The sequence below is a fragment of the Periophthalmus magnuspinnatus genome, chromosome 9 (genome assembly GCF_009829125.3).
Source record: "Periophthalmus magnuspinnatus isolate fPerMag1 chromosome 9, fPerMag1.2.pri, whole genome shotgun sequence".
NCBI classification, from domain to species: domain Eukaryota; kingdom Metazoa; phylum Chordata; class Actinopteri; order Gobiiformes; family Gobiidae; genus Periophthalmus; species Periophthalmus magnuspinnatus.
The window spans coordinates 11,525,494-11,547,575 of record NC_047134.1 but is presented as its reverse complement, the minus strand read 5'-3'; the positions used below and the strand labels follow the sequence as shown (position 1 = coordinate 11,547,575).

The 22,082-nt window shown below is 42.0% G+C and overlaps 1 protein-coding gene across 7 annotated transcripts in view; it reads right to left on the bottom strand.

Annotated features, from left to right (window-relative positions):
- Positions 1 to 1,528: 1,528 nt before the first annotated feature.
- Positions 1,529 to 22,082, bottom strand: part of mctp1a (multiple C2 domains, transmembrane 1a) — a 108,389-nt gene continuing 87,835 nt past the window's right edge. For 5 of the 7 annotated variants that reach the window (XM_055224447.1, XM_033972787.2, XM_055224448.1 and 2 more), the window contains 5 exons: positions 18,703 to 18,801; positions 10,229 to 10,338; positions 9,176 to 9,285; positions 8,969 to 9,066; positions 1,529 to 3,096 (listed from right to left, as the gene is read on the bottom strand). In XM_055224447.1, the coding sequence (XP_055080422.1) occupies positions 3,025 to 3,096; positions 8,969 to 9,066; positions 9,176 to 9,285; positions 10,229 to 10,338; positions 18,703 to 18,801 (489 nt within the window). In that variant the 3' untranslated portion in view covers positions 1,529 to 3,024. The remainder of the gene's footprint in view (positions 3,097 to 8,968; positions 9,067 to 9,175; positions 9,286 to 10,228; positions 10,339 to 18,702; positions 18,802 to 22,082) is intronic. The other 2 variants (XM_055224449.1, XM_055224450.1) reach the window with 1 other exon arrangement.

The window sequence follows — 22,082 nt, the reverse complement described above, 5'->3', positions numbered from 1 at the left end:
AATTAATAGACATTTTCTTTCTCAAACCAGAAATATATATTCACGTGTTTGCTACATCTCCTCATCTTTCATCGTCTTTGCTCAGACTTTGTTTTACTGCATGAAGCAATGTCACAGGCAGGCAACGACGCAAGCGCAAAAAGACATGATATAAAATAAGGCAGGCATACACATATTTTATCACATACAGGCATACAGTATAAAATACCACAATAAATATGTACAGTGTCTTTTGAAAAATAAATAACTTTCTTTTCAACTCAATAAAAGTGCTCGTTTCTGTCAGTCTGGTTCTGATACATTCCTCCATAAATTATCTGTACATGAAAAAAAACACTTTGGTTTTATTTCCAAAACCAAAAATTTGTATAAAAATTCCAACTGAATAGTAAAACTTCTGTAAAATAACTACACACATAAAGTCAACACATATATTTCTGCAATTCAAATCATCGTGAAAGCCATCGTTCATGAGAGAAGTGTAGGGCAGGCTGTAATCAGTCTGCAACACCGCTCCAGGGGGACTGTCCGTTATTGTGTTTCCAAGTGGATTCCTCAAAACAACAAAACAAAATCAATGGCCCTCTAGAGTGACACATCCGCGCCTGTTGATATTTAAGCATGGAGATGGATGGGTAGAGAGAGAGAAAGAAAGGGCTGCGCGGTTAAAGAGCACATGCAGCGGTTAGACGTTTGACAAAATGGCAGAAAGAAAAGAAGAGGCAAGAGACATGGGAGCACCAAGATGGAGAGCCGGGGATGAACGCGGGGCCTTCTTGAGACGAGGCTGAGCTCTGATCTTTCAACAGATGCTCAGAGAGAAGCCCACGAGACCCCAGCCTTCAGACAGGGTCACCACCCCGCTACGCTGATGAATGTGAGGACCACAGAGGAAGCATGACAAAAAGAAAATTCCAAAATATGACTGAAAAAGGGGATCACTATCAATTTTCACTTATTTTTTTTTCCGTTTAGTGCAATATACTGTTTTCTTTTGTTTATATTCATTTGGGATATAGTTCCAGGCCAGAAAAAACACTAAAAACGAAGTTAAGGTTAGTTTAGGTTAGTTTAACAACGAGCCAGTAAAAATGTCTATTGTGAGAATATACTGTCTCTCAGAGAATTACAAAGCAACAACTAAAAATATCTGATAAATGATAGACTATAGAGACGGCTTCAACGGTGGTCATCTGGACACTGTTTTTGCAATCAAGAAGTTTCGACTCCCATCCAGAAGCCATTTTCAGTTTGATGATACTGGCTTGAAACACTGGGAATTTATCGTACTCTGAGTTACTTAGTCCAACCACAAAGGGAGGAGTTTTAGAGTGAAACTGCCCTGCCCTTGTTTCCTCGTGTCTCCCCACTGAACCAGTCCTGGAAGGATTACGCCGTCCCTAAATGATAGACTGTTAATTAATCCATGCACACAAGGCTGATGTTTTGACTTAATCAGAATTCGGTAAATTAGCCCTTTTAGCATCATCATTTTTGGGCGAAAGTGAGGTGTTGTTTTTTTTCCACTAAAATTGTAGCAGGACGTTTGAGTCCATAGTCACCTCCAAGCCTCTTCTTGTTTAAGTGAATGGTAATTCCTGTCCCAGCTGCATGAATAACTGCCACATCACAGACATATGTAGACATATTTGAACATGCTGATACACACAGACTAGATCTGCACTTCAGGCTTCAGCTGCAGGGGACACAATGGTAACACATAGCAACATTAAGGAGAGCATCATGTCTTTGATTGCATAAACGTGCAAACACAGCTCCAGTACACACACTGTGGTTTACATACACCGGCCCCAGTGAGAGAGCGAGAGAGAGGCAGATCAAAGTTGAGCTGTGGGCACATGAGGTGGGGCAGATGGAGAGAGCGTCCAGCCCGGGGCACAGCATCACAGAAAGCATGTTTATGTGTCTATGTGCCTGAGAGCCACACAAAGTAAAGCAAATGGAATGTTTGGTTTTATCTGAGTGCTAGTACAACATAGCCTGTGCATTCTTTGTGCATCTGTCTGTAAATGGATGGAGCAGTGTGTGGCCATTGGAGCTAAAACACACACACATGCACACACAAGGAGGAGAGATGAGAGGAAAGGAGACCAGCCTTTCAAACACGATTAGGGCTATGGCTGCCTACAGGCCTCTCTGCATAGACTGTATGACATCTACATTAACACCTTTACACTGGCTCTGCTTTGGCTTCTCTCTGACTGCACCATCTTCTGGCTACAACCACAAATATGTAGGCATTTACTTGAGACTTACTGTAAAATCAGAAACACCACTGTGTAAAGCACGTGTGACAAAGAAGCAGGAAGACGTTTTCCTGAAGTAACATGCGTAAAGAGCTTCTCTGAACACAGACAGCAGCACAAGCCTGCAGCTTGTTTGTCCACTTTGTTTGTGGAAGAGAAAGTATCTGGAGGCTACCTCTGTAATTGCTAATCAGCTCGGCTGGCAGAGTTAAGTGGAGACAATTCAAATTACTGGCAGCGAACATAACATCATTACCACATTCAAGCTGGAAGTATATAAAAACAATTAAAAGTATAAACACATCCCAAAAACGCATTTAATAAATATTGAAAATTGTCTGTTGCAATATGATTATGTTAAATGTAAGGATAAGGCTTCACTTTATGATGAACACAACAGAACTAAAATGTCATTTTGGAAAAGTAAGTTCAGATATTAAAACTTGTAAAACCTCTTATAGTCATTGTTTGACAAATAGTGTTAAGTCCTGACTGATGGATGGAAGAACCAGCACATGGATGAAGAGTCTTTCCACCAGTGAAACTTTCAAATGTAAATGATCACACTAGAGTCCAAGACACTTAATGTCTTTTTATGTAAATCTCCATCATAGTGTTCAGTCACTGGAAGTACTTCTTAACTGGAAACACATTACAATAGTTGAGCTGAAAAGGTCTGTCTTCTGCGCTCCTATGTGTCCAGTGATGGAGCAGAGTAAAGTGGAGAAGAGAGGAGATGGTGGGCGGACAAAGTCATCTACCCGGGGTTGTTTTTCTTCCTTTTATTTGGGCTGGGATTGGGATCCACTTTCAGCTCTCGGTACTGCACCTGTTAAAACAAACACATACAACACACACCAACTGGTCAGGTGGAAAGAGCAAAGGATGCTTGAATAGCACGCAGCCCTCCAGAGGCTCTGTGAGTCCAGCTGTGTGGAACAGTGGCCTCAGGGAAGGGATTACACACACTGCATACAGCGCACACACTCTACACTCCACACACACTGCAGCACACAGGCAGACTGATACACAAAAGATACAAACACACGGACTCCACAGATGTGGAACAGTGGCCTAAGGGAAGAGATCACACAAACAAACGGAGAAGAGGCCAAGGGCTCATGGGAAAGCTTGGAGAGACAAGAGTCAGCTCTGCATGGGAGGATATTAGGGAGGGAGAGGGAAGAGGAGGGAAGGTACAACTCACACTCCACCTTTTGGGGCCAAAGTCTTAGTTAAACTGGCCCTCGATCTAAAGCAAAGGCATCAAACTGATGGGAAATGAAGACAGAGAAAACAAACAATTTATTGAATGCATTTTTTTGCAGATTACCAAATTTCAGACATCATTCTCCAGCACTGCAATGAGTCTTTAATTAACTTTGTGCATTTTTGACATGACAGGATCATGCTTGCGGTGGTCACATGGCACACTTGTTTGACTCCTAATTTGACAAGAGGCTTCCCGAACACAGACAGAAATGTGAGCCGACTGCTTCAGAGTGATGGACACTTGAAGAGTGTGCATTACAATGTGTGAGAGAAAAGCAGCGCACACTGTCACTCCAGCACTTTCTTACACTGTGACGTGCACACAGCCACTGACAAGGACTAGCCACTAAATCAGAATACTAATAGATAAAGAAACAGCAGATTGAACAGAGGCACTGTGCTTGTATGGGTATGGTTGGTGTATAGGACTCTATCTGTCTGCCAGACTGACGCTGCCTCTGATTCTCCTACAAACTGGCGTCAACATGGCTCCTCTGTTCTGTCTCTGCAGTGGACGGCTGCAGTGGCTTTTCTCACTGTAGTATGATGGAAAGTCTTTTACATGGAGCTTGTGCTGGTTACTGTGTTGTCATTTAGTATTTGCAGTATCTATAAATATCATGATTCACTTTTTTTTTAGCTTTAAACTTCAAATAAAAAAATACCAACTACCAACATCTCCAACACACTGATACAATTATAGTGTTAACTTTTATTTGCATGTCTCTAAACTGTTTAAACACAACTTGTATGAGTAAAAATAGTGCAGTGTAGAAGGGGATCCACATGGAGACAACATGAACACAAGATGACAAAAACAGCCCAAAATCCTACATTTCAGGGGGTGAAAGGCCAACAAAAACAAACAAAAGTAAGACTGAACACTGCAGGGACACTGGGAGGGATATCTGTGGACACTTGTGTCTTGTGGGAGTGAACTCTTTTATGGATGGGCCAAAGACAGCAAGTTAAAAGTGCAAAGGGCCAAAAGGTTTAAATCAGTGCTCACCATAGCAACAATAATTCTAACAACAGCAATGCTCATTTGTTTGCAAAGTTTCAGCTGGCTCGACTTATCCAAAAGTAGGACAGGTATTGTGCAGGATCACTGACTGTTAGTGGTCCCATTACACGGCCAAACGCCTACAGCAGCAACAAGGAACACAGCAATTTAAATCAGTGTTGACATTTCTGTCCAAACAAAACTCCTCACAAGTGTGATAAAAAATGAAAAGAAAAGTTTGCATGTCAGGAGAAAGTACACGTCTTTTCCTGTGAAGGGGAGCGACAAACAGAAGGTAAGATGGAGGAGGGGGCATATCTCAATCAAAAAAAGAACTTTTTCTCTGAAGGCCTGCCAACTGTTAGAATGGCATCACAGCATCAATTCAACCTTACAGGTGACATGTTTGCATGATGCTATACCCTTGGCTCCCCGCTCACCTTAACACACACACACACACATATACACACAACAGCGCACCTCTGCAGACAACAAAGAAGGTATAACACACAAGGAGAAAGTGGGGCCTTAGGAAAATAAAAGAATTCAGAATAAGATAAAAAAAAAAAGGTGGTAATGCTCCGGATAAGCAATTTGGTATCACGAGAACTTAAAGGGAACATCAACAGGAGAGGCGCTCTGTGAAAGACCCGGCGCAGCTCAAAGGCTGTGCCACCCTCGCTCCTCTCCCCAAATGTTGACAGTACAAGTGCAAAACAGGCTTTGAAGTGCGCTCCGCTGAAGGGGCGCCATGTACCCAGCTTCGTTTAACGGTGTTACCCACAAAGCATCCTGGGACCTGCTCCTCTGCCTGCCTCTCTCTCCTCTCTGCCTTCTGAACCATTCACTGTGTTTTGATGTTGCTGTTGTGGGTAGAGACAAGGCGAGGTGGGTGACAGAGCATAAAAGGTGCTGTAAATAAATGAGATAAAGAAAGGTGATGGGTGCCATGGTTTAATGATACTCTTCGGCGAAAGCACCAAAGTCAGCAGGTTTCATCTTTTGGGATGCCAAACAGTGCATAAGGGTTATTAGGTGTTTCTAAGGAAAACAATTATATAGCACACTTCACAGGATTGCTATGGTAAACGATAAAGGCGAACCAAGGTGACATCAGCCACGGGAATAAAAGTAGAAACACAGTCAAAAAGTATAAAGTTATTTCACTGGTAGGACACTGACTAGTGGCTAATTGGCGTCACATGGGGAAATGTGGAATATGTTCAAAAAGGACAACGACAAGGAGAGTGAGACCTCTGGTAGATGTGAGTGATGACATCTGGCTCCACTTCAACCTTAAACTGTCGCACCTCTAACATAAATGTTGTCCAAAAATATTAACCTTGCTCCCCACTGCTCATTGTGCTCGAAATGGCAATCTATGGTTATTTTTGAACAGGGGTTTTGATCCAGCTCTTTACACCCATCATAAAGGGCCACTTGGCATGCTAATTGCCTTGCCCCTACTTATGCACTCACAAGCTCACACGGCTAATGGTGTCGTAAAACATGCTAGTGCAGCGACACCAGGTTGGGAATACTTAGCACTATAAAGGTGCTCAGTTTGGCCTTGTTTAAGAGGACACACAGAGTTGTATGATAATGGCTGTGAAGATAGAGCTTCGGTGGCTAATACTGAGAGATACAAGAAAACTCCAGGGGAAAAAGGCGTCTCTTTTACAGTACGGCACACATCAAGGCAAAGTTTTAACGCCACCACTCACCGAGGGACTTAATGGTTTAAGTAAACTATTCCGGTGGTAAAAGGCAACTATGCACTGCTGGGGATAGAGCAGTTACAGAGCCTTATGCAGGGTTGTTAGGGGCCAGTGTCAGTGAAAATATAAAGTTCCTGAATTCTCACTTAAATGGGCAGTTATACAGTATATTTTTATCATTCAGCTGCTTCCCTTTTCCCTCAGTGAACCAATCTAATAATAATTTTGCAAATTCCTTACGCTTATTGCCCTTTCTGCCACAAAAAAGCCATATTGATGTGACTGGAGTGGGCACATCAAGATTCTTATGCATTTCTGTGACTGGTGCCATCACTGCTGTTAAAGAGGGACTATGTAACTTTTCTGGTGGAGGGTACGCCACCTGTTTGGTTCCATGTAGATGCCAAAGGTCCACAGTGTGACATTAAACATATCTAACTCCCCGGAGATAACCACCATGCCAAATTCCAGCTCAGGTCTGTGGACAGGTGCATGTTTTTGAGGAATAAACCCATGTAATTGCAAAAAATAAATGCAAAACATATACATTTAATGCCTTACTGTGGGACCCTCCAGGCAAAGTAACCTCCATGGAGACAAGCAGGTAGTGGACCCTTCACCAGAAAAGTTACACATGTACAGAGTAGAAAGTGACTGCGTATTTGACCTTTATCAATAGGGGGTTAGTGCCTCGTCTGTTCAAACTGCAGCTCTAAACGATGCAGAACATTAGACTGACCACCCCACAGCCACTTCACAGGTGTAAGTGCTGTGAGAGTGTGTTTGCGTGTCAGGTCAAACCAGGCTCTGAAATAGCACTTCATCAGTCATCCCAGTGTCGGGCACACGGAGCTCTGGGTGCCAGTGGGTGCCATGGACGGGTGCCCAGAAGGAGCGGGACCATTGGACCCCTGTGCCCTGAGTGTCATGGGTGAGCCTAAGGGCCTTAATCCCCACGGAAGACTTTGACCTGGTAAAGGGGGAGGCAGTAAATGAGGTGAGCCAGCACCAGAGGCACGGCAGGATGCACTGCAGAGCAGAACGTTCTGATCTGTTTTTAGCCCAAAACTGCAGAACACAGCACAAGCAGAGGACTCACCTTTGTATCCAGTCACAAAGTAATTAGCACATTTATTATATGTCAGAGCGCTCATCATTTTTACTTGCCTTGAGTGCCACAACTGAAAATTGCAGCAGGCCCCAGAGAGCAATAAAGGGCTATTGTAGCAACTGCACATTCAAAGCTGTTTTTGAGTTCTCTTCTTTAATATTTGGAGTTTAATTTGTTTCTCACCTCCTTATTGTATTCATTCTCTCAGCTCTGTTCATGGAGCCTCAGGATTGTCACTGAAACCTGGCAACAATTACCACTGCAACAGCTGCAGCAATAAGAGTTTCAGTAGCGCTTACAGAATGAGTTATACAGTAGGCTCCAGCCCAGGAGCACGGGCATCAGACCAGAGCCTCCTGTCTGCCCTCTCGTCCCCAGCAGCAGGCCCTCATTAGGGGCCTTGTAAAGGCCTCGTACCTGCCGAGCCGGGCCCCTTCCCTCCTCTCACCCCCAGGCTCCAGGTGTGTAAGGTGGCTGCACTTCACTAAAGGGGACAGCTTGGGCTCATTTAAACACATGGCTACCTGCCTCGTGCCTGTACGGCTGTAGCAGGCCCCTGGAAGCTATGAAAGTGTAAAAGTGCAGCGGGCTGAGAGGGGAGAACACAGGGGGCTGGCAGGGTGTAAAGGGGACCATGGATTATGACCCTGTAAAGATGAAAGAAGTCCTGGGCACCAAGCAATCAAAGAGGAAGTGTGTCAGTGCTGATGTGGCAGGGGATTGGTGTGATGGAGGCCCTGCCCGCTCGGCCCCAGTTTGTGAGCGTGTGTGTGTGTGTGTGTGTATGTGTGTATCAGACTGGTATACGTGTGTGTGCAGACTGATGAATGCATGTGTTTGTGTGTGTGTACAGACTTGTGTTTATGCATGTAGACTGGTGCACATGTGCATGGATCAGACTGGTGAACGTGTGTGTGTGTGTGTGTGTGTGTGTGCGTGCGTGCAGGCTTGTGTGTATATATGCAGACTGGTGCATGTGGTTGAACTTTACACAGCAGGGCTTAACGGCCGCAGCGGACACCGTGGGTGCCGGATAACACTACGACTTTCACAAGCTGCTGCTTAATTGCTGTTTAAACTGCACGTTGTCCCAGGCTGCACAGCACGTTACAAAGTTAACATACACATGCACACACATGCACGCACACAGCTATATTTTACACATTTAACGAAGCATCTGTAGTCTTTAGCAACAAAGTTAATCTGATCTCACGGTTAATGTAGAAGCAAAACCGCATGGGGCTGGTTAACTCTAGGTTTACACTCTGTTCCAATTACTAGCATAAATGGCATATAACTGTTTGTTGTCAGAGCAAATGGACCAAATCAAGTATTATTGTTCTTTTAGCAACTTTTGTTAGACACGTAATAAATACACTAATATTTCAAATAAATAATCCAAATAAAGCAACATCTAATGTCAAGTGACTTTTCATATTTGTAGGATCAAAGGCTTCTGTAACGCCACATTTTATGGCGTTGACAGGATGTTAAAATTATAATTAGTTGGCCTAACATTGCCTCATTGATGAAACATATGCTGCCAAAGATTAAAGATAAGTTACACCACACTTTTTAGTAAAAACATTTGACTTACCACTTGTACATCTGAGGGCACTCTGGAGAGAAAGTCTAGCAGCTCGTTGTTATCTATTGTGTACGGATCCCGCAACTTCTTGGTAAATTTATTCACCCCTGTTGCAACAGAAAGACGACAGAAGAGTAAAACTTTATTGCATTTTGATTCCATACAAAAAAAAACAAATATATAGCAAACGTTTGTTGATAAAATACGTCTCCTTACCCCAGGCTAGAACTATGTATCGCAGTGGAATGAAGTAGACGATGACGGTGGCTACTACAAGAGCCACAATGGCCAGCCAACTCAGGAAAGGCACAGTCCAGTTAAATGTGCTGGGAAAGAGCAAGAAAAGAGGCTTTGAGCAACAGGCATGGCCACAGTCACTCCACACAAAATGGTGTAAGGAGCCAGGAAGGCCGTTTAATGCTTTTCAAATTAAACCTGCATCTTTGTGAATACCTCCATGCTACAAATTCCTTACAGCATCTGCAGCGGGAGGAAATTGTGTTTACTGAGAGTCTAAGGTCAGTAATACAAGTACAAGCAGTCCAGAACTTAATCTAAATATTATCAATAAGATGAGATATTTGTAAATGAAAGCATGCTATGCAGTATTCAGTTTAATTTAAGATGTTTTTTTACCTTTGACTGCTGACATATTTACAGTTCAAAATGCTATCACAGGAATTCTAAGCGATATGTATTTTTTTGAATGAAAGTGTGAGATTTTGTATAAAAGATTATAGCAAAGAAAAGGCCTTGTGGTATTTGAATGGGAATAGGTGATGTTTTCCTTTTCATACGAGCGTTTTAGTAGACGTAGGATTAAGTGAGGTGACAGCGCTATTTGTCCTTGAAGGTCAGACTGGCATCAACTAAACAACGTCCTGTGTTATTCTAGATTAGCAGTGGTTGATTTACTGTTTTGAAGGGAATATTCTAACAGATAATCCATTTACCGGTGTGTTAGAGTTGTTTTTTTTAACTAGTTTTGTTCGGTCCACAAATCTCACATATCTTTTTGGTCCGTGTGTGTTTGTGGCACAATAATAACAGAGGTATTACATATTCATGGATTTGATTTCTCTCTTTATCGACGTCACGTTTAGTATTTACAACCGTTTAAAAGATAGAATAGTTTTGAATAGTTAACTTCATCATTTTCATCACTCTGACACTGAATCTCACCTGCGTTCTACCTCGGTTTTAAACAAAGACTTTGTTTTTTTTTAATGTGTCACGTGAAACCAACTTGAATATCAGCTCACAACTCACTTTTTTATCCTTTCGCCGTACGAGGCCACTTCATCGAGGGCGTTCTGCACACTGATGCACACATCCTGGATGGCGTAAAGCTTGTTCATGAAACCTTTTCTCTCAGAGTCCTGTAAACAGCCAGATATTTGAGTTATACACACATCAAGTGGGAAAGAAACAGGATCTGAAAAAGGAAAAAGAGGGTCTAAGGCACAAGCGTCTTTCTGAAAACAATACACTTAAAAAGCGTTTAAGATTTGGGGTGGGCAGCCAAGTCACCGGATATCCCAAGTGAACTGACAAACTGCTTTCATTCTAGGTCGTAATAGAGACAGAAAGTCAGCAGAACAAATCAAAACGCTTCCTCTCTACAAAGACTCAGAGAAAAAACGAATATGCGAATAAAGAGGCAGATTTAAATTTGAAGCCAAATGGAAACATCAATCTGTTTGCAGGCTCTTTCTCTCTTCCGTTTGCCAGGGGGGGAGAGCAGCACGCTATTGTTCTGTGGCTGGCACGCTCTGATGATGTCACCAGCCACGACATCATTATTATTATCACTATTAACGCAGTCACCCGTACGGAGGCGGCTGTCTGCAACTTTTGATGGCTTGAGAACTGCGGAAAGTAGTAAAACTGTGACCACAAAACTGAACACGAGAAAGAAATCCAAGTGGGGACTTCAGTTTTCATGCAACAATCAACAAGCTGCCTGCTCACTGACAGGAAAGGGACAGGACAGAGTTGTATAGACACAGTCATGCTTCAGACGTAGGGTCATCTGTGACAGGTAAAGAAACAGGTATCCTTATTACAACACGAATATAACAGATTATGCACGTTATTATGGTGACTAACATGAATTATTCACCCATCTGAATCAAACTAGTATGTATTTATCAGAGGACAGTATTATTACTATTAGTTCCTTTCTTTATCACTATTTTGCATTGCCGTTCTCAAAGGATAACACATGCTCTTCCATAATACCTCCCATATGTCTATAATAACACACTGTACCGTTATCTGAACTATTATCTACTATTATTAGCTCACTGTGTCTTGTGCACTCAATGGAATAAGTAAAGGTCGAGTCATTAATAACAGAGTTTTTGCATCATTACACTTCGCATTGCTGCAAAACTTGTGCCTTATCTGCAGATTGAATGTAAGAGACACCGATCCTGCATCTTCACCAAACAATTTACAATAATTAGCTGAGGGACAACATGGAGAGTATTACCAAAGAAGACGAATGGTCCATGGTACATTGGAGTAGTAAATCTCTATAATCTTAGTTTCAAAGAAGACAGTGAAGCGGTCAAGAACACCCCATCTACAACACGTATATGAGGCCCCGAGGTTTTTCCAACGCGCTGCAGCCTATACAACGAGACCCAAAAGACCACTGCGCTGACCCCAAACCCACCCTCCTCTTTTAGCTCTGCACTCAGATCAGATAATGTGAAAAATGAATCGTGGGTACACCATGGCCTCCGCAGCACAAACCACACAAGACAAATAGATATAATTAGACACCGTCCCTGGGTTATTTTTCTTCGCAAATATTTTACAAGATCCCATGCGCGGAGTCCATCTGTTTTTCATTGCTAGCTCAAACAAATCTAAAGTAAAGCCTGTTGTGGAGGAGTGGGTTAGGCCCGGTTCGGTCGGGTTGGGCCAGGTCAGGCTGCTTGGGGAGAGCGTTGCAGAGCTCAGGGGAGTGGTGTGAGAGAGCGGGCGGAGGCGGGGAGGAAAGGTCAGAGGTCACCGGAGTATAAACCATTGCCACATGCCCCTCGGACCGCGGTCTGACTCCTATTTCCTGTCTTCAAACACGACCAGGGGAGGCGGGAGGTAGCAATAACACAGAGAGCCGCGGAGATCCATGTTTTCCCAGCTTCTCCGCACACTGCGCACATATGGAGAGAGGCAACCTGTTCCTATAATGGAACCTAATACGCACACGAGCACACATGCACACACACCCTACAGCTATTAGATAAGGTTGATACGTGCACCTGGTTTTACTGTGTGACTCTACAAACAATATTTTATTTCGATTAGATGAGGAGGGCCCTTGATTTCTAAAGAATACTACATAACACTGCAGTCTAGACATATAAAATACTGGTGTAAATGAGCACATACAGCAAAGCAATTTCGACACATGAAAGCTTTTTGACAGACTGACAGGGACATTTTTTGTCGGAGGAACCCGCTGAGCCGTATTTAATTAATTTTTCAACGCAAACTTCAAAAAGAAATCTTGAATTCTGCCAGTGCTTCGCTTTTAGTTAGAGTTAGCATATTTGTCATGCGCTAAAATTGATTCCTGACCCCGGCCTTTGATGACTTACCGACAAACGACCAACCACTGATATCAAAGCTGACAAAAACATGTGTAACTTCTTTTCAGTGGTAAAGGTTAAAGGTGCACTATGTAACTTTTCTGCTGCACCACCTGCTTTTATCCGTAGAGAGTAGATGACAACACCACGCCAAGTTACAGGTCTAGCAGCTATTACGCAAAAGCAACTTTTCAGCGCGTTTAACCATGTTGTAGTTGTGTCTCCTTCTCATTTACCGTCGCAAAGTTGCATTCAGAGTGATTCATGCATGTTTGAATCATCTTTAATCGCTTATTTTTAAGACGCCATATTGCCGATCAACCACCGTTTTCACTGAGACCTGCATACGCCCACTGTGCCGTACTTTATATCTTCTCCAATTTTATTTTCTTGATTGAATCTGTGTAGGATTTGGCTGCATCGTGTAAACATTTTGGTACAAATGAATTTTTTTTTTTTTTATTTATTTATTTATTTATTTATCTATCCAGGGGGACCCAATGAGAGCTCTCTTTTTCATGGGTGCCCTGTTTAAAATACAATACAAAGAGAAAAAAACAATATAAAACAAATAAGTCCATATAAAACATTAAAAACAGGTGCAGTTGTGAGCATAAAAGTTTGTTATCAGATTATCAAATTGTGATTGTGCCACCAACATGCCCAGTTTTGCTTTTCCTTGGAGTGTATTCCATTTTTTATGAAGCAAAAACAGTTAAAAGCCCTTCTTCCTGTCTCCCTTCTGCTGGTCCTTAGCCTTATGCCGTCATGTGATCTGGTATTTAACGTTCCAGTATCAAAGATTAACAAGCAGGTGAAGTATTCTGGCAGTTTTTGAAGTCATCCCTTATAGATAAACTTCATACAGTGCAGCGCGGAAGTTAGTGAACTTGTTTAGTTTATTAAGTTGTTTTAGATGAATATTATGATTTAAAATGTCCAAATTATAACCAAATGATCCATGGGTGTCATAGATTATAACTAAATAGAACAATATGTCTTCTTTAATACAAATACTGTGTAACATTCAAGGCAAAACTACAACATCTCTACAGAGACAAGCCTAAAAAGGAAAGTTATATAGTGCACCTTTAACAATAATTTGGCAATATTTTGGATTCCTACGGGTGACGGGACTATGCTGCTGTTTAAATATTAATGATAGGAGTCTGTTGTGAATATTACTTGTAACAATCATTTTAGAAGTAGTTCAAAAAATATAGAGGGCACTAAATGTGACACTTGGGGGTTGAGACTACTTCAGAGGCGAGCATGAGAAAAATATACTGAATTAAACTGCAAATAGTGTGATTTAACTTGTGACTGAAACGTCTCCGTGGCAGAGAAACTACTTGACATCAATTACCTCTCATCATTTGGGGAGCACAGACGTTCAGTGTCTCTGCGTCCTCCTCGTGGCTGCGGCTTTTGCGTTTTAATTGCTTGTATCACATTTAGCTTCTGTGGTTATGTCCAAAGTTTGCATCATTGTTTGTGGAAGTGTGTATAGATGAGAAATCTGAGCCAACCAGCCATTAGTTGAGTATCCTACGTGGGTTGCACCTATCATCCGAGACTACAGGAGGCAGCGCTCGTTAAACTTGATGCGAGCTGTTTGCATGTGTTAAAGAGAAAGCCTCAGTGACACCGGGGATACGCGCTGTCATAGGAAAGAGCTACGTCAGGCTAACCACACTGCACTTGCTGGTATATTGCGGTAAACAAATGTGGTAAACTCCTTGAAAACACTTGATTAAATATTTAACAAAGGGCTAGATGCACAATGCCACTGTGTACTCCGACGCTCCAGTTTCCAGACGATCGCATCATAGCGGAGTGCGTCTATATGCAAAAGTGCAAAGTGTGCAGATGTAAACTTTGCAAAGACAGTTTGTTCTTTGCTGACCCAGGGCCTAGAGCTAAACAAGAGAGAGGTCACCCAGGACTCAGCCTATTACATTGGACTCAAATATCTGCCCTATATCTACTGCATGGCGGAAATAGGGAATAGCATTTGAGACTGTTTTAACCTCTGATCACATTGTTCTCCCCGCTGGCTTGCACCGTAAAAATGATAAAGCTAACAGATATAATGCACTAGCGTATATCCCATCACACAACAAAATGAGTCTGAACCACAAGTGGCTTCTCAGCTCATTCCCGCTGTTCTAAAATTGCACCTGTTTTTCTTTGTTTTTTTTCTGTCTTTTTGCCTCTTTCGCTCCGGCAGCACAGTAAAAATTGAAATGTCATATAAAACGTGACAGGATGCTAATATGTGGCTCCCAAAGGGCATCTGAAAGCGGTCATGTTGATTTTGTAACTGCAGGGAAAGTCGACAAGCCTTCCATTTCAAACACAGGGAAAGAATAACAAGGGTGAAAAAAGAGTTAAGGGAATAGTTCAGAAAAAAAATACCAATTTGGTTTCTACAAATTTTAAATTACAAATGAAGGAATTCTGAATTTTAAATGTAGTGTGAAATGAGTTTTTATTTAAGGCCATCACCATAGAGCAGGAGTGCACCAAAATACTGAAATATTGATATGTCATGATACTGCATTTGTTGATACAGTTTCAATATCACAGGTTGTTGGTTCTATATGAGTATTTTTTGTACATTTCACCAAATTAAGTTATGGCAGCACTATGTTTTGTCCTTATGCGTGTTAAGTACAGCTGTATTTACTGTTCTGATGATTAAATTAAGTGTATTTCATAAAAGGAATGTGCATATACTGGTTTAACAATGAAATACTATTGTAAAATATATTTGTTCATTTCAAAAGTGATGTATCATAGAGTATTGTGTGTATTTCAGTGCATTCATGTCACCATATCATAAAGTACAATGATGATACATACAGATTGTAGTATTGTCGCGTTTAAGATATTTTTAGATTTACTCAAACAACAAATATTCAAATGAACTCCTCCGGGGTGCACAATGAGTCGCACAAGTCCTCAGGGACTTTTGAAGCAATCTCCACAGAGAGTAAAAAGTTGGGTTCCCCCTGGCAGAGAAGGGCATCTTCACTCTTTCAGGAAGTGACAATAATATGAGACAAAGGCCCGGGGACCGCCAGAGCTGGCACCGCGCCAGGGCCACACAAACACGGCAGATGTTCCTGTTTTGAGATGGGTTTGTGTTACGCTGTTAACAAATTATTTCTCCCATATTAACAAGTAATTCATGCCAGAACTAGGGATGTCAAGATTAGTTGGTTAATCCATAATCGTAGTCATGCAGTTGGCAATATAATCGAAAATTTGTGAGAGTTTTAGAGGTAAAAGTAAGTTAATTCACTCCAGAAAAGTAAACATGGATGTAAAGTGGTTTATTATGTTATATTCACATCACATCACATGATGATCACATCATTCGGAAAGTTTAATGAAGCTAGTTGTAGTCGTAAAGTATTAGACTCTGTGAATAAAGTAGAGTAAAAATAAAGGATTTCACAGTTGCTTGTAATGTCAAGAACAACAACATAATCGTAAAACCTGCAGTGTTTCTTCACACAGTTACCTTAACACTGACAGTACATATTGTAACACTATGACCAGCTGCTTTACAATCGCACACAGATATCAGTTTACCTTAATACTTTTATGCGCGAATTGTGCCATACAAACAAAATCGCCTTGCCTTAAGTCTATCTCAGTCTATCTCAGCTAAAAGTGAATGTAAGATTGTGAGAGGGGGTCATCCCTGTCCCTTAGGCCCAAATGAATGACCGTAAAGAGCCGATGTCGTTCACAGGCCACTTTAAGAATCTCTCCGCTCATAAAAGGTCACTCGCAGAAGCCAATGTCAAAACTCAGCTACAACTGTAACAACTGTCAACTGAAGGTGGAGGAGTCAGACACAAAGCGTCTCGTGTTAATTAGTCTCTCCACCTGCTAGTCCCAGTGCGAGGATAAATATACGCATATGTAAAAAGCGGCGAAAGGGAGCGAGGGGGGGATGTTAGCAGAGGTGATGACTTATTTGCAGCGTGACCTATCCTAAAGAGTGTTGCCGAGCGTGCATTTGTGAGCTCTAATGTGTCTGGGTGGCAGGAGGTTGTTTGCCGCTGATCATCTTTACCCATCTCCCCTTGGGGCTCTCTCATCACCTCCACCACACCAGCCACTCCATCAGACTCAAGGTCGCCCCGGCGTACACAAATGACTAGCAGCCAAAACTTGCGCGCTTGATGGCTTCCCCCTTTTCGCCTCTGTGCCTCACCTCTGCTCCCCTGCTCCTGTGCTCACCTTCCCACGTCCTTCCCCATTATCCAGTGTGCCACCATGTGATGAATGGGGAAACATTACTCCTGTCCTCTGTTGGCCTGGTTTAGCCGCTGCAGCTCATCTCTCTTTACTCTGTCTGTGTGGCACTTTGGCGGTTGGTCTCGGCCCCAGCTATAACAAATACGGTTCATTCTTTTCAGCATCTCTTCTTTTAACCCAGTGACCTTCTAACAGGGAAGTATTATTTAAGTTATGAAATGTTTTATTTAACTGTTTCTTACTCAACATCAAAGCGTACCTGCTGGATGACTGATTATGTTCAGAAAATGTGATCACGTCCTTAAATAAATGTAAATATGTATTCATAATTTAGTGCACCATTGTGATAGGCAAAAGTAATGATCAGTTCTACTGTGAGAAAGTATCACCAGCTCTGAATAATTACATGTGAATCGTAACCTTCACCATCTCAAACTTTGCAAACTTGCCGCTCCTTTAATTACATATTCATGTTCAGAGACAGGCTGGCAATAGAAACAGATGTAACAGCCACTGTTTTAAACTTTGTTTGGGAAGAGCGAGAGTGCATTGCTCTGAAGTGAAGGGATCATGTCTTCAAAAAAGTAAATAAAATATGCATCCTCTGTGCTCATTACAGATTTATGACTCTTGTTAAAAGAAAGGTGGTGGCTGCCTCCTAACATGTCTGACTTTCAAATTCAGACGACACTGCTGTCAAGTGTTGTGCTCCACATTCTGCCCAATGAGAGCGTGAGGGAGCTGTTGGTGTATTCGCTAACACAGGAGTGAGTTTGGGCGCATGGTGCACAGGAGAACAGTGCTCACCTAAAGCACACAGTGCTCATCACTGCCTTTGATGCATAGTTCATCAGTCACACAGTTCAGTTGGCTGAGCTGCTCTTGTGTACAACAATAACGGCGGAACGAGGAGACACTGCTACATTAGCTGTAATGAGCAGAGGGATTTCATAGTTTTACTGTTTCTGTGGCAACTTTTAAGGGAGGACTAATATTATTCAAACCAGACACAACCACACAACAGTGTATGAGCACACCGCTCTGGAAAACTCATTAGAACATTAGTTTAAGTGCTTATTATTGCTGACCTTGGGTCATGAGGTGTGTGGAAATGTACTGGCGAAAACATTAATTCATTAATGCAATCAATGTAAAGTGTCTTTTTGTGACAAAAATACAGTTTTCACACCTTATGGCCCCAGTCAATGCGCACATACTGTCGACGTTACAAACTCACAAATTCACTCCAGTCATGTCAATAAAATATATCATAAATTATGTAAAAAGTCCTCTTCTTTACAAATTTGCAATAATATTTAGCTTTGGAAAGACCAGAAACAATACACTGAAAGTGAATCCAGTGATTTAAACATGATGTCACTGTGACAAGTCTCACATGAACCTCTTAGAAACACTAATATCTTCTGTCTCTCTTTATTACTACAAATGAATACAAGCCCATTCTTTTGGCTCAAACTTGTTATAACCATCAACAAGTGCAAGCTACACTCAAGGTCAGAAATGTTTATGTTCTAAATGTGGAGAAATTTGCAACCCATTCAATTTTATATTCATTAGATTTTTTTCAGTCAAACAGGACTACAACACTACAAGAAGTGAGACAAAAGACTGGCAGCAGCAGTGGCCCATGCTGGGACCCCATCACCCTTACAGGAGCAGGCAGAGACTCTCACAGAGGGGAGGGGCAGAGCGTGCAGAGCGAGGGGCGACTGACACACACACACACACACACACACACAGAAGTGGAGCCCCACAGGACGCAGACGCTGGACAGAGGCGCCCTGAAGCCCAACAGAAAACACAGCAGTGGGTTTGTGCCAGAGCTGCACGCATGCCGCCACTTACCACCATGGCTCGGATCCACTCAAAGTGCCAGGAGGCCAACATATCCTCCAGAATATGATTTTTATCACGGCTGTCCTCCCACGGGTCAGCTTTAGGCTCCTTGTGGATAAATTAAAATACAATTTGCTTTATGACCCAGACACAAACAAGAAGGACCTTATTATGGTCTTAAAACAATTACAGTGTTTTCTTCCCAAACATCCCCAGCAGAGAATGAACAAAATGAGACGTATCCACATGATAGAAAAGGCGTGACAGTTATTTGGTGTCTACATTGTAAGTACTCACCTTTATTTTAGAGATTTTTCGCTTTCAACTGTAAATATTAAAAGTACACGTGATGTGAGTGTATAAACTGGGACAGCAATATGACCATCGGCCAGGAAATGAATTACACAGACCCTCTCTCTATGAACACTGCTTTAAATGATGTCTCCAGAGCAATAAAAACACAGTACAATGCAAGACTGGAAAAAGGTTCAAATAATTGGTGTTTTTTCATCTATCAGAACTGATTCAAGTGTGAGCTGACAACAGGTGATGAAGATTCAAACTAGTACAATTGCTTTAGATTCCATAAAAAATGTTCCAAAACATAGTATAAAGAAGAAAGAGCATTAGACAAAGCCAGTTATACGTATCTGGGGGGAGAGGAGATGGAGCTAACTGATTCGCCTGATGTTTGTGTGACAAAAGCCAAAAACAAACAATGCTGTGTGTTTTGCATAGAGAGACAATACCTCAACCTGGCTCTTTCACCCTTCTTTTTGTTCCCATTCCTCTCCCTATTAGCCATACACGATTAAAATGTTCCTACCGGCATCTCTGCTCCACAACAACAACTAAAATGGAAAAATGAAATGCAAAAGTCAAAAGCATGACGCGTTTCGCCCTCAAGAAGAAAGACAGTAACTTTTTTTGTTTGCTCTCCAATTCTCCTCAGCAGTTGAACCCTGTGATACCTGAGGACACCTCACTCAAACAATAGCCTCAGCAGAACAACGCTTCAGTCACACTCTGCATTGATATAATTCCCAGTGCACTTTTTAGTCCAATTACAATATGCTTTGTTCTTATCTGAAGGATCGCCGTAGTGCCGTGACAGGGACTAAGAGAGGAGTCTGGAAGGTGCAACAAAGCTCCGTTTGCAGATATCATATCTCTGTTATTATGTATTCAGGCTGAGACAAAGTGCGTCCTAAACTTCAACAATACATGATGAACAAACTCTCAGAAGTTGCTTAATCAAACAAAGAATAAGACGATTTTTGATAATGAGAAAGGTGAGATAAACCCAAATCTGCCTTTTAATACTGGCCACGAGCAAGGACTTGTAGATGCAACTGATACAGCGATAATGTGGTGTTAGGAAAATCATTCCCAGAACAAGAAATGTTATTATATACAACTGACACAGCTGATAAGACCAAGACTATATTAGGTCTCACCTATGTACACTTCATTTACTGAAGCTTAGCATGCCAGGTGTGTAAACACAATGTAATACATAATATTAGAGCAAACGCAAAAGCTAATCTGTTTTTAACTCTGCTGGCTGGTGGCACAGTTGGCCAAAAATAACATGGTACGAGCTGCAAATAGGTTAGAGTTTGACCCCCATCTAGGATGAAAACAGATGTCACTGCGGCTGAATGAGAAAAGCCTCAGGGAACCACATCTATAAATAAAGACGGGCCAATTCACTTTTACAAATAAATCTTCTCCGACTAATGAAAAAGTGTCCACTTTATATTTAGCATACATTGTAAAGGTGGAATAGGTAGAAAGGCGTGTTCTGTGTGGGTATTGTAGATACTGGCAGATAGACAGAATGAGAGGAGAGGGGGAGTGCACCAGCAGTAAGCCCGTGAGCACGACATGATTGCAGTGTGTATCTTATCTATGTCAGGTCCTCCTGAGGCTAGTGGAGCCTAGCTGAGCGGAGCACTAGCGCTTCAGTGACCAGTCAACCGTGTGAGGGTAATCTCCTCACTCCTTCACAGTCTCTCTGTTCCAGTAAGCCCCCTCCCCTCAGTGTGAGCCACACACACACACACACACGCACACAGAGCAGCAGGCCAGAGGAGTACACAACACACAACAGGCATAAGCGGAGCACACCCAGGTGACTGTCTTATGTGAGCTCTGGACAGCAGCCCCAGGTGAGAGCTCACATCACAGGCTACATTGAGCAGTGAAACCCTGCAGCAACTGCTACATATAGGAGCTCAGCAGAGGTTTTAGCTCGAATGTGGTCAAGTCAAATACATGTCATCTAGCACAGTATTTGTAAAAACAGACCAGAGCAGAATATCTGAAATGTTACTGTGCATCAGTTCACAGCAGATGTTTCTACACAAATTGTGCCAGTGTTTTAATAAAAATATATTTTAATGTTAAATCTAGCTCGCCTCCATAAATGTGAGCTGTTTCTACTCTTTTTGCACAGTATGTTCTGTGTATAATGTCAACAGAAATTATTTAAGGAAGTTTTAATAGCTCCTCAAAACCACAGATCAGTGTTCATCACTGTGACATAAATATTAAACTTACTCAGTACAAAAGCATTCATAAACACTACAAATCACAATGACTCACTATGAACTGGTCTTAAACTAAAACTAAAAAGGTTTCCCCCTGACTGTGTTGTGTTTCTGTATTGGAGACAGCAGTTGAAGGTCAGCATATGCACAAACTCATGGGGAGGAGAAGGAGGAGGAGAACAGTGCAACATTTTCAACATTCTTTCAACCTTCATGTACTTTCCTGCTTTAACAACTCAGGCGTCCTCATCAATTAGGCTCGATGCTAGACTTTCATTGAGATTAAGTGACTAATATTAGCGCTCACTCACAAAAAGACACTTTTCACGTCTGCCCAACAATCTGTTAAGCTAAAACACATGTGGCAAAAAGCCTGCAAGGGGTCCTGTATGCAATGAAAAACAGGTGCTCTACTTTTTGGCCATGTAATACCCCATTTAGCCTCTGGAGCAAAGGTTATCCAGCTAATAGCTGCCTTGTGGTGCACTGGGAAGAACAGTGCACATGGCTCAAGTAAACATCTGGGACAGATTGTACATACTTGCAACATATGCTTCAAGTTCAATTAAAATGAGGCCTTGGCACATTTATTAATCTTTTTTTCCCCTTTTCTTTGCTCCCTCTTCTCTCTTTGCTCCCCTATAGGCCTATATAAAAGAGCAATCTTTTGACCTGTCCTTCAGACTGGCTCATACAATCTTAAGCTATAGCTCATAGCTGGAGTCAAAACCTCATATCCAGTGTAAAAGACTGATGTGTTAAGCTTTGGAAGTGCATTTGTTCTGCCCTTAACCAGGTCTGATAGAAAAAATAGTTTGGATATGAAGGAAAGGGGAG